The 13,523-nt window shown below is 39.8% G+C and overlaps 1 protein-coding gene and 1 pseudogene across 4 annotated transcripts in view; one reads left to right on the top strand and one right to left on the bottom strand.

Moving 5' to 3' along the window:
* Positions 1-13,523, bottom strand: part of ZFAND3 (zinc finger AN1-type containing 3) — a 325,725-nt gene that overhangs the window by 206,379 nt on the left and 105,823 nt on the right. For 2 of the 4 annotated variants that reach the window (XM_045498055.1, XM_045498059.1), the window contains exons 2-3: positions 10,433-10,473; positions 8,750-8,773 (exon numbers count right to left, since the gene is read on the bottom strand). In XM_045498055.1, the coding sequence (XP_045354011.1) occupies positions 8,750-8,773; positions 10,433-10,473 (65 nt within the window). The remainder of the gene's footprint in view (positions 1-8,749; positions 8,774-10,432; positions 10,474-13,523) is intronic. The other 2 variants (XM_045498060.1, XM_045498058.1) reach the window with 1 other exon arrangement.
* Positions 366-713, top strand: LOC123609356 (annotated as a pseudogene).

The following is a 13,523-nucleotide window of genomic DNA, read 5'->3' as shown; positions in this document are numbered from 1 at the left end:
ATGGTTCGTGGGTTCAAGCCCCGCATCCGGCTCTGTGCTGACAGCTCAGAGCCTGGAACCTGCTTCAGATTCTGTGTCTCCTTCTCTCTCTTCCCCTCCCCCACTCATACTCTCTTTCTCTCTCAAAAATAAATCAACATTAAAAAAAAAAAAGGAATAAGATCTTGCCATCTGTGAAACATGGGTAGATCTAGAAGGTAAGTTGCTAAATGAAATAAGTAAGACAGCGGCAAGGGCCACCATTCTGACTGAGCAACCCTAGTGAAAGGAGCCAAAGAAGTAGCACAAGATGTCCCCATTTTCCCTCCCCCTTCCTTTCTCTGGTTGACTTCCCAAACCCTCTATACGCCAGTCCTGGTCCCACCATGTCCCAGAAATAAGAAGAGGAGAACCCTGCACAAGAGACTGGTGACGAGAAGCAGGACACACAGGAGAAAGGAAGTATTCTCCCTGAGAGAGGAAAGGAGGCAAAGCTAAAGGCCAAATATCCCATAAGACAAAAGCCAGACGGCTCCAACTTCATGGAGAGACTCCAGAAAGGGCAAAAGTACTCTGACTCAAGAGACCACAACATGGCCAAAGACAAGAGGAAGAATAAGTAGTTGCCAAGTGCAGGACCAGACAAGAACCTGGTGACTGGTAATCACATTCCCACCCCACAGGATTTGCCCCACAGAAAGTCCTCACTCATCACCAGCAAGCTTGTAGAGTAACCTCAGCTCCCCTTCTCTCTTCTTCCTCACCCACTGAACTTTTAATATATCATAGGCTGGAGTGGAATGAGTGCCTGGTTAGATCTCAACTTGCGAGCCAGAAATGACCCTAATTCCCATAGGAGCTGCTGAGAAGATGATGTGGGTTGAAAGGGGGCTGTGAGTTCATTTCTTTGGTTAAATTGAGATTTTCACACCCTTACTGAGCCCAAGCAAGGGCCAGAAATGAGAGACTAGGATTGCATAATGCTGTAAATGCTCTTTTTTCTCTGTATGAGAACCTGGGAAGATGTGATTTCTCCTTTTGGAAGAGAATATCCCAAAACTGGTTAGGCTAAGCCTTGAGAATAATATGGTAGGTTTACATCTGGAGGCCAACCTGACAATGCTGGGAAAGGCAGACTGAATAATATCTGTTTTCTCTGCTTCTACATGTTTTGTTTTTGTTTTTTTTCCTCTTAGGCTGCTGTTGCTTCATATTTCCATTATGGCAGGTTTAGAGAATCCTCAAAAAGAAAAACTCATTTGCTTGCCTAAAACTACAATGCCCACCTAACCTCCCTTACTGAGTGTCTCTTACAGTTTTCCCTGCATCATTTACACGAAACGGGCACTTTCTTTCTCTTCTAGCATGTGCTTTTGAAAGTATCATGGGACAGTGGAAAGAGCACTAGGTGTAGAGTCAAGATATCTGGGTTCCAGCTGCACTGCATCTTCGCAAACCTGATGTGTAACCTTGGTAAAGTCATTTAACCTCTATGGGTTTCTATTTCCTCATTTGTAAAAGAGTTGAATACAGATAAGACTGATTCTAATTTCAAAATTGTATAACTGCCAGCTGAAAAAAAACAAACAAACCATGCCGTTCATGGTAAAACTAAGTGAGGAAAGCCTGTGGGTGAGCCTACAGATGGGAACCATCTGAAGACTAAATGGGGAGAGAAAAAGTTGAGACTTGGGGGCTATATATTGGAGCAAGAGGGCCTCATAAATATCATGGTTTTCAACATCAAGGAAAAAGTTCTAAGAAGCTAGCTTCTAGAAGCATCTTGCCCTCGCCCACTTTCCTGGCCTTTACTGCTAAAAAGTTGCTCTGGCAGCCAACCTGTGGGCCTGAGGACACATGCTTAGTCACACACGTGTGGTGGAGTCCCACATTTCAGATGTAATCAGATGCCAGGTGTATTGTTAAGGAGACCAGAAGAAACGGGACACATTGAGCAAGCCTCTGGGCTTTCGTATTATGGCAGGGCTGGAGCAGCAGGTCCCTAGGAGATGATTCACCTTGGAAGAAGGGGAGGGGGGTCAGGTGGTCCGGGAGAGAGAAAGGGAACATTGAGAAATCTCTGCCTTCCTAGAGCTCAGTAACTTGACTCCTTGACTCCTATGGGATGAGGAGAAGCAGCAATGTGAATTCATGAGCAAGTGGAAAAGAGGGGTGCAGGTGGCCAGCACCTTCATTCTATGTATCACTAGTCTGGCCTGAATCTTACTGCTAATTAGGATGGCAGGAGTGAGAACTAACCATTCAAGAGGGTAAGATTTGTAATCCTCTCTCGTCCTCTCACCTCACAAATTCAGATACATCAAACGTTGGGCCCGATGAGAATGACCATGAACCTGCTGATACATGTGTGGGGTGATAGCGGGTGTGTATGCTTCTTCCTGACTGGCCATTCACTTTTCAAGCTATCAGATTGGATAGGAGAAAGCTGGTGAAGAAGGAATAGAGAACAGGATCCCTGGATTCCCTGGGCCCCAGACTCCTTGACTGTCACTTGTATATAATTTTTGTGTTTCTTGCTCCGTTTCCTCATGCTGTCTTCCTTAGTATAAAGTCTGTGTGGGAAGGGGAAAATGCAAAACATCCGTGTATAGTTTCCTCAACTGTCCCAGCCATAAACATAAACATGTCATGTTATTATATAAATATATACATAATTTTGTGTGTTTTCTTCAAAAAAAAATCATCAGTAAAAGACAAAACACTATGATTTCACTTATATGTGGAATCTAAAGAGCGAAACAAATGAACAAAAAAGCAGAAACAGAGCCATATATACAGACAACAAACTGGTGGTTGCCAGAAGGAAAAGCAGGGGTATGGACAAAATGAGTGAAGGAAAGTGGGAGGTATAGGCTTCCAGGTACAGAATAAGTTATGAAGGTGAAAAGTACAGCATAGGAAATACAGTCAGTGATACAGTAATAGTGTCGTATGGTGACAAATGGTAGCTACACTTGTGAGCAGAGCTTAACATACAGACTTGCTGAATCACTGTGTTGCACACCTGAAACTAATGTAACATCGGTGTCAACTATACTTCAGTAAAAATAAATTATATGTAGTCTAATTAAAAACAGAATACTACATATACTGCTTTGTAGTCTTCTCAATCGGCATTTAATTAATGTCCCTGTTATTTTTGAAAGGGAAAACAAAAATCCCAAACTAATGGCATGTTAAGAGTATAAATTAGGTAACTCTATTATTCAATAATAATTTTTGATTTAGGTAGAAAATCTGACAGCAACGAACAAGTCTGATAATTTCCAAATTGGATACAAAGTAAGCAACAATGAGGAAAATGAAATCCTGCTTGAATACTTAGGCTATTTCAATCACTTAAAGCCTCCCCAAAGTCCATTTTGAATTGGAAACAGTAACTATATGACAAAATCAAGAAATAATAAAAGTGAAAATGAAAGTACTGTACAGAACAGTTTTCTCCCAGCCGACAAAACCTGTAACAAAAATATATTAATTATAACAATATTTTCTCCAAAGTTAAGTATCATAAACTGGCATCTAAGATTACTCATTTGAATAGGTACCTGAAAACTGACTCCCACAAAATAAAGTACGCACCTAGCTCCAGAGTCATATTAAACTATGCTTCTTAGGGGCACCTGGGTGGCTCAGTCGGTTGAGCGTCCGACTTTGGCTCAGGTCATGATCTCACGGTTCGTGAGTTCGAGCCCCGCATCGGGCTCTGTGCTGACAGCTCAGAGCCTGGAGCCTGCTTCGGATTCTGTGTCTCCCTCTCTCTCTGCCCCTCCCCTGTTCATGCTCCGTCTCTCTCTGTCTCAAAAATAAATAAAACATTAAAAAATAAATAAACTATGCTTCTTATATGACAGGTATTATTTTATTCATTGCAATATTCTTTATCAGTATCGAGGCACAGTACACAAGTAACCATGAAACAAAAATAAACTTAGCTTAACTATCTTCCCACTAAGAAATACACGTATGTGAAAAGTCACACCGAAATGAATTTTCAAAAACTTAACTTCACCATTAGCTTATAATTTAAGAAATGTTTTATCTATAATTTTAATTCATCTTCAACTGACAAGACATCCCTTATGCGTTAGTTCTTCTATTCTTGTCCCTTTCTGTAAATTGACATAGTAATGCATTAAAACTATTCTTTTGGGTGGCTCAGTCAGTTAAGGTCCAACTCTTGGTTTCTGCTTGGGTCATGACCTCACAGTTCATGAGATGGAGCCCCACATCGGGCTCTGCACTGACTGTGTGGAGCCTCCATGGGATTCTCTGTCTCTTCCCCCCTCTCCCCCACTTGCACGCATGCACTCTCTCTCAAAATAAACTTTTTACAAAGTATTCTTTTTGCTTTCTTATTATAGTTGACACACAATGTTACATTAGTTTCAGGTATAAGCCTCAGTGATTAGACAAGTTATACCTATACTCATCATAAATGTAGCTACAAACTGTCACCATACAATGCTATGGTAATATCACTGACTACATTCCCTATGCTGTACCTTTCATCCTTGTAACTTACTCATTACATACCTGGAAGCCTGTACCTCCCACTCCCCTTTATTCATTTTGCCTATATCCCTACTCTCTCCCCTCTGACAATCACCAGTTTGTTCTCTGTATTTGAGTTTGTTTCTGCTTTTTATTAAAAGTATTACTTTTTGAGGGCGCCTGGGTGACTCAGTTGGTTAAGCATCCGACTTCAGCTCAGGTCATGATCTTACAGCTTGAGTCGAGCCCGACGTTTAGGCTCTGTGCTGACAGCTCAGAGCCTGGAGCCTGCTTTGGATTCTGTGTCTCCCTCTCTCTCTGTCCTTCCCCTGCTCACACTGTCACTCTCTGTCTCTCAAAAAATGTATAAATGTTAAAAAAAAATTTGGGGGGGGGGGGGGGGGCTCCTGGGTGGCTCAGTCAGTTGAGCCACCGACTTTGGCTCAGGTCATGATCTCATGGTTTGTGACTTCGAGCCCCGCGTCGGGCTCTGTGCTGACAGCTCAGAGCCTAGAGCCTGCTTCTGATGCTGTGTCTCCCTCTCTCTCTCTCTCTGCCCCTGCCCCACTCATGTTCTGTCTCTGTCTCAGAAATAAACATTAAAAAAATTTTTTTTTAATTTTTTTAATAGAAAAATGTAAAAAAATTCTGCCTTCCCCACTTGTGGCCATCCTGCTTCTTTTCTCACCCATACTTTTATTTAGCAAAAACATTCTGTGAAAAGCATTGCTAATATGGTAATACAAGAGGTCTTTGTGAATGAGGTACCAAATGTCCCAAAATATCAAAGGCCAGTTAGTATCCAACTCACAAATTCATAAACTGGGTTTGCACTCAAACAGAAAATAAATGATACCATAACCAAAGGTCATTTTTACCTTTGTAAGAGGCACCCTTTAGGTGCTATGCTTGACTTTTCATATATATTTTAACCTAGGAGCAATCAGGTTAGTTCATGCTTACATACAGAAAATCATGTAATTCAAACTATTCAAGAGCTCAGAGTAGACAAAGATCACAAAAAAAAAATCAACTGGTTAATGTTTTGCCTAAAGACAGAAAAGAAATATGTACTATTTTCCAAAGAAAATGGGATCTCAAATAATTCAATGACTTTCTAGTGAATTTCTGCAATTCAGTGATTTTTAAACCACAGTGGTTTTTAAATCATAACCCTGGTAATATATATTTACATCACAACCTATTACGCGCTATTTTCATTTACATATGTAACTCAAACAAAGGTTTCACAATACTTGTCCTTAATATTTGTGATACACTGATTATTTCCTATTCTAGTCAATTTTTTTTAACGTTTATTTTTGAGACAGAGAGAGACAGAGCATGAACGGGGGAGGGTCAGAGAGAGGGAGACACAGAATCCGAAGCAGGCTCCAGGCTCTGAGCTGTCAGCACAGAGCCCGACGCGGGGCTCGAACTCACGGACCGCGAGATAATGACCCGAGCGGAAGTCGGCTGCCCAACCGACTGAGCCACCCAGGCGCCCCTCTAGGCAATTTTTTAAATGCAGTCATGACCCACTGAATTGATTTCTCTAACCACAAATGAATCACAACACCAGTTTTGAAAAAGTGCATTAGTGGGGCGCCTGGGTGGCTCAGTCGGTTAAGCGTCCGACTTCGGCTCAGGTCATGATCTTGCGGTTCGCGAGTTCAAGCCCCGCGTCGGGCTCTGTGCTGACAGCTCAGAGCCTGGAGCCTGTTTCGGATTCTGTGTCTCCCTCTCTCTCTCTGACCCTCCCCCGTTCACGTTCTGTCTCTCTCTGTCTCAAAAATAAACGTTAAAAAAAAAAATTAAAAAAAAAAAAAAAAGAAAAAGAAAAAGTGCATTAGAAAGTACTGTTTCAACCAGTAAGTGTTTATTCACCATAATGTAACTACAAATACCATATCATGAAATTTTGTGGCTATTATAGAAATTACATTTACCGATTTTTTTGGTAAAGTCAAACAACAATATAAAAATGTTTACTAAAAGGACAGTATGAAAGAATATTTTAGAATATTATCAAGGGGATAGAAAAGCTAAAATTAGACCAAAAAACATGCTCAATAGTTATATAAATTAGAAAGATCTGTGTGGCAAGATCAATTGATAACTTAAGTTCAAGGGTGCTTAAATACCACCCATTTCAATAGTTTAGACATTCTTTCCATAACTTCAAATAAACTGAAAATCTGTTAAATAAATCTTTTTTTAGAGATAATACAAAAATAACTAACACACAACTGGAAGGATAATATATCAACTCAAAGGTGGGAGAATTCCTTATCCAAACTGCAGATGTCTCTGGTTTCTGCTCACAGAACAGTCTTAGTCTTAAAAGAGAGATATATTCACATTTTCAAACAAATATTCAAAATTGTGATTTGAAGAAAAAAATAACACATAAAAGGGGGATTGACAATAAAGTAGGAAAACAACAAATACTTATGGGAATGGAAAAAATATACTATGATAAAATTAACTTCTCCTGTTTTTTTTTTTTTTAAGACTATAAATAATAACCTCAGGTAAAGAGAACCCAGGTGAGTGTTTCCAATCCACTGTACCTCAAATCATAACACTACAGTCAATCATTTCTTAGTGCCTTCCCAGAATATTTCCTTTAAATACCATAGTGATTCTGGCACAAGAAAATCTTGGGATGATAAGGGTCTTCAGGTCAAAGGCACTTTAAGGCTAACAAAGTAGCATACTGCACATTTTGGGGGCTGGGGGTGACTCCAAATGGCCTAAAATGATTTCAGCCATGCCAAACCAGGAGTCTAGATGTCAAAAAATAAAAATAAAAACCGTATCTTCCCATTTCAAAGAGACGAATTTTGGTTAAGCTGCAAGCTTGTTAAGAACAGCAAATCCAGGGGCGCCTGGGTGGCACAGTCGGTTAAGCGTCCGACTTCAGCCAGGTCACGATCTCGCGGTCCGTGAGTTCGAGCCCCACGTCGGGCTCTGGGCTGATGGCTCAGAGCCTGGAGCCTGTTTCCGATTCTGTGTCTCCCTCTCTCTCTGCCCCTCCCCCGTTCATGCTCTGTCTCTCTCTGTCTCAAAAATAAATAAACGTTAAAAAAAAAAAATTTTTTTAAAAAAAAAAAGAACAGCAAATCCAGCCAGCTTGGATATACATTTCTTATTCTAACAATATGGAGAAACACTATTATTTGCATATAATTTACCTGCAAAATTAACAATTCAATGGTTTTTTAGTAACTCTGACTTTGCATACACTCATGTTCTTTCCCTCAAACAGCCCAGGAGTCTTTTATTAAAAAAAAAAAAAAGGCGGGGGGGGGGGGGTTGGGGGATCTGAAGCAGTAGTAGTTACTAGGGCAAGTGCTCACCATTTGGCAGAATATTTCAATGGAAGCAAACAGTCATCAAAGTGAGCTTTAAACTGGCACCCACAGTTCCTAACTTGGTAATCTATTTCAACAAGATTTTAAACATGTTTTTACTCACTTCAATTTTACGTAAACAAGTTCCAACAAACTCACTCACTTTTCCACCACATAGATTTATTTTGAAAAGCAAAATAAATGTGTCCCTAATGGGACACAACAGCTGTTTTTAAAGTAATTTTTCCATCTTTTAAAAGTACATTGTATACTTCATGGTATACTTTAAAAGAGTATTGAAAATCACAGTGGCTTTGACCAAAATAATCTTCTTGTTGTTCTATACATCTCATGCCTCTACACTCTACTTTCATTCAGGAATGAAATCCACAAATATATTGTAAAGTTCAGTGACTTTTTTCCTGTACTTCAAAAAGAACACCAAATGCTACTTCCGCAAGCAGTGTGTTACTAATCATTCCTTTCAAATGATGTCAAATGACATTGAAGACATTAAGAATATGGGGATAAAGAAGGAAAAAGATTATTTTCTTTACGCACTTGAAAATACCCTTAATATTTTTAAAAGCAAAAATGACAAAGCTGTGTAAAGAGTAAACGTACACAAATCACCAGAGAGACAATAAACAATTATAACCATAAAAAATAAAACTGTAACAAGTACAAAGAAATGCAAAGACCATAGGTGATAATTTCTAAAATTGTATATTTAGTTAGGGACAAGAGACAGTTCTTGATTTGACATGAGCCCTTTCTCCCAAAGCCACTCTTTACTGAATTGTAAGGGGAAGCTAGCAATATATGGAGACAGTCATCAATCTAGTATACATTCTGTCTCATTGCTACTTTCATCTTTACCATAAAATTTAAACTCTCACCAATGAGGAAGTAGTTCTTCATATCTGTAATTGTAGACATGTAAGTAAAAAGAGCAGAATACATTCATTTAATGGCAGAGATACTATTAAAAGATGGACAAAAACCAAACTTACCAATATTTTTTTTTCTTTTAAAGACCTAAAGTATTTGACAAATTCCAAACTTTTAACAGATATAAAGTACCTTCCCCAACCCTGGGCCCTGCAACTCCCTCCCACCAATCCCCTAGCTTAGGCATAAATGTAAACGACTAAAGCCTAAATAGCATAATGAATAGAAGGTGAAAACTGACAAAAATTCTCTCCTTGGCCAATCTCTAGCAGGCTCATCTGAGCCCTCTGCTCAACTAGAACTCAATCTCAGCTTATAAAAACTACAGACTCCACCCCCTCCCCAAACATTAAAATATTTAAACAAACACTAACACAGTTTCTAATCAAGACCCCATCCCTAGGATGACCCCAGTCCCTCTTAAAGTGCCTGCCTAAGAAAGCTCAAGGCTGCCTAAAGAATTTAAGGTTTTATTAGCTGTAACACCTGACTACAGGCCTCTGAACATCCTATCTTAGACCATTTACTGAAAAGAGTTTTTTACAACTGTAAATTCTTCCTCTGTCCCTTTGAGATGCATATGCATCTCCTACATCTCAGGAATCCCTGTCAAGGACATGAAAAACATTTCTTTAAAATGTAAACATTAGAAAGGATAGGGCCTCAGTCTCTCAATCTCAGTAGGAGGGCAGGATCCTAACTTCCAGACAGTCTGCTAATAGATACAACCAACCTAGTCATCATTTACACCGACAAACCCTTTGTGATTTTTCACTTCCTGGACTACTAAGCCAAGTGAGCAACCCCTCCTTATTCCCTCATTCTCCATTTAAAATGCCAGTCACTTCTGCATGAATAATAGTTGTGTTCAAACTGAACTCTTCCCTATTGCTATATATTACTGTTCAAAGTCTGTCCTTAGCACTTTAACTAGCGTCCAGCTTTATCTACGACAGAATGAGTAGAAAAGGAAAGTTAAACATCTCTCAGTTAGTAAAGACTCAGGTATTTTATTAAGATCATCAGATATGAAATTCTTTAAAAAAATGAAGGTTTAAGTTCATGAAGGAGTCATAATTTAAGGAGTCAACCAAATAGCATTTGGGGGCTGGAAAAGGACCTTGGCAAACATCAAGTCCCAAGCCCTTCATGTTAAAAATGACAACTCTAAGGTCTAAAGAGATTAAGTGATTTACCCAAAGTGATTTCAATAAGGGACGGGATTAGAAAGGGCTAATTCGGCATGATTTTCTTCCTGACTCCAACATGAAAATATCCTTTCTCTTATATGCTCACTGGCAAAAGCAGAATTTCAAGTCAAGATCAGAGATGAACATGTATTACCCTACAATAACACAAGATTTTACAGTTCCACTATACATCAACAACTGTAAACTATGGAAAGCTTGGTGCAAGTACACAGATGATTTCATTTCACTCAGGGAAGGCTATTTTAATAATCCTAACAAATATATGAAGCATCTTGGTAAGGAGAATCTGCTTTCACACACCAGCAAAGAAAACAAAACCCCATGCATAAACACAAAAGGAGGCCAAATAATTTAGATCATCTTAAAAACAATCAAAAAAGAAAAATAAAAATAAATTAAAAACCTTTTTTCTGCACTTACCAGCAAAGCATTTGGAACAGAGGTTCATAGTCTTGCTGGACCTGGGGCAAAAAAAAAAGAAAGAAAAGAAAGAAGAGCTAAAAATTCAGTATTACTCTAATGAAAACATAAAGATGTTTGAAATGTAAGCAAGAATCCCCTGGCCAGGCAACTGAACTAATAAACTAATAAACTAATAAACTAACCAACCACCCTCTCCCACAAGGAGACAAAACAAACAAAACAACAAAAACAAAACATGATACTTTATTATCAGTGAGTTAACCAATGCTTTGTTTTTTGTGATTAGCAAAACTCAGAAATTAAGTAGCAGCAAGTTCAGAATTACTCTAACATGCCCAGATGACGACAGAGGAGTCAATTTGTCCCACAAGATTACCACTTTCCATCTGTTCACACTGGAACATATACCACAAAATTATCACTACAGACAACGAAACTTTTGTCTCTAAAGGAGTAAAACTTTCTCCCCAGATATATACTTATTTATCTCCATAACATTACTTAAATTTTTATGTCCTCTTCTTTCCTTTCATTCTAGTCCTATTTCAGATCCTGGTCACATTATGACCCTGTAGTTTAAAACTCTTTCTTCAGATGTTACCAATCAAATTATTTTTCATGTCCTTTCATCTGTTAATAATGGCTACAACTCACTGAACACTAACTCTGATGGACACTAAACACATTATCTTATTAATAAACCCAATATCTGTGAGATAGGTATTACCATATTGCTTGCTTCTAAAAATGCACTTTAAAAAAAAATCACATTAAAATGTCTAGAATCAGGAAACATCATATGATTGGCTACAGATGATGACTAAATTAATGAAATATTCCTACCACCTCCTCCGTGGTGTTATCAAATTGAGGGATCTTAGGAAATCAAGGACAGTCTCATCTCCATTTGACCAGCTAGCATTTGCCCAAGGTCACAGAATTAGGAAACGGCAGAGAAAATAAATGACCTTGGGCCTGAGCCAATGCCAAAGGCCATCCTTTGTTCACAGCATAACACAACACCTGGTACCACACAGCATCCCAGGCACAACAGGGCGGGCAATCAATAACTTGTCTATGAAGTTCTTCTCATCGCTGTTTCCCTTCCTGATTCTCTCCCAAGTGCACTCATCCCTACAGCCATCTTCCAAAAACCTCCTACAATACTCTCTGTTGGATATAAGCTGACCTATTTACAGCCTCATTCCCCAGCAACACCCCTCCCAAAATCTTAGTCTTTGCCCAGAGCTGCTCCTACACAGAATAAGCCAACTTTCTTCTGCCCTTCCTAGTAAAGTTTATAATTAATGAAAGCCTCCCTCAGGAAGTATTCCCTGATGGCTATGAAGGTTTCCCTCTATACTGGAACCCAAGACCTAAGGGTAAGTAACTGTCACAGGGTGACAAAATTGGGGTGGGGGTGGGGGAGTCATTGCTTCTATTTCCCAAAAGAGATGCTACGTCAACTGGAGGATCTTTCTTTAGAATTCTGCTTAATATAAAGACATCAAAGGCAGTAAGGAAATCTTAACTATCACTAAATGAATAAAAATGAACAAAGAGATGAAAAGATGTTATTAAGAGTGGAATCTAACATTTATTATATTACCTACATGTGGTAAGCATACCAGATGCCTTCAACCCACTTTACCAAACGAGGAAACGGAGCCTTCCAGAGGGTATATAACTTGCCAAAGGTTACAGAACAAGTGGATGACCCTGGTCTGCCTAACTCCAAAGCCTGTGTTCTTTTCACCCAAATTAAGGCCTCTGCCACCAATACAGAAGCAGAAGAATACAAATAATTCCCAAGTCAGCACTCTGGTCGTTTGGGAAAATGGTCCCATGAGTAAAGACTGAATGTATGGTAATTGAGTCAGCTCCCTGAGAAAGCAGAACCTTCCAACAGGATAAAGCCCAATCCCTGACTTCCCCTCCAAATATACATACACATGTATGTGCAGGGAAGCAACCTTGACTGACAGTTATTTCAGTTCCAACTGAAAGAGAACTGAGGATGAAAGAATATCTTTGTTACCAGAAATTCCCCCCCAGGAAAGCAGGGCTCTTCCAGATATGGTCACTATCTTTGTCCATGCAGCAGCACTGAAAGCAAGAGGTAATTTGTTTATCACTTCTCCTGCCCCCCACATCCAGCAGGTATCATAGAACGCCTGCAAAGAACCACTGAGGGCAGCTCGGCACCAAGTGTGCAGTGTTACCATTTGTGTTTCACAAAACTGGTTAAGGAAAAAAATGGCAAAATAGCATTTTTCTCTGCATCCCCTATTCTTTTTTTCTTTTTTTTTTTTTCAACGTTTATTTATTTTTGGGACAGAGAGAGACAGAGCATGAACGGGGGAGGGGCAGAGAGAGAGGGAGACACAGAATCGGAAACAGGCTCCAGGCTCTGAGCCATCAGCCCAGAGCCCGACACGGGGCTCGAACTCACGGACCGCGAGATCGTGACCTGGCTGAAGTCGGACGCTTAAACGACTGCGCCACCCAGGCGCCCCTGCATCCCCTATTCTTTTCAGAGAATTTATTTAAAATACCCACCATACCTAAATTTTACTTAAATGACATTCATCCCACTTTCTGAATAGGAATTTTCCAGCAACATGCTTATCAATGAGGTTGTGAAAGACATAATACAGCCACTGATATTACTAATCAAAACGGAGATGCCGGGGCGCCTGGGTGGCACAGTCGGTTAAAGCGTCCGACTTCAGCCAGGTCACGATCTCGCGGTCCGTGAGTTCGAGCCCCGCGTCGGGCTCTGGGCTGATGGCTCAGAGCCTGGAGCCTGTTTCCGATTCTCTGTCTCCCTCTCTCTCTGCCCCTCCCCCGTTCATGCTCTGTCTCTCTCTGTCCCAAAAATAAATAAACGTTGAAAAAAAAAAAAAACGGAGATGCCTGAAATCTAAAATAAGCCAACCTTTGGCTATAGAAAAAATGGCCACTGGTAATGCCAACTTGGATCACACAGGTCAGCAAAACAGAACTTGAAAGAACTGGCAGAGGCTTCTGAGAACTTTTCTCCTTTCTCATGTTCGACATGTGAAACTTGAAGCTAACCATAGGCATA

This window comes from Leopardus geoffroyi, chromosome B2 (genome assembly GCF_018350155.1).
Source record: "Leopardus geoffroyi isolate Oge1 chromosome B2, O.geoffroyi_Oge1_pat1.0, whole genome shotgun sequence".
NCBI classification, from domain to species: domain Eukaryota; kingdom Metazoa; phylum Chordata; class Mammalia; order Carnivora; family Felidae; genus Leopardus; species Leopardus geoffroyi.
This window is presented reverse-complemented; position numbering and strand designations above follow the sequence as displayed.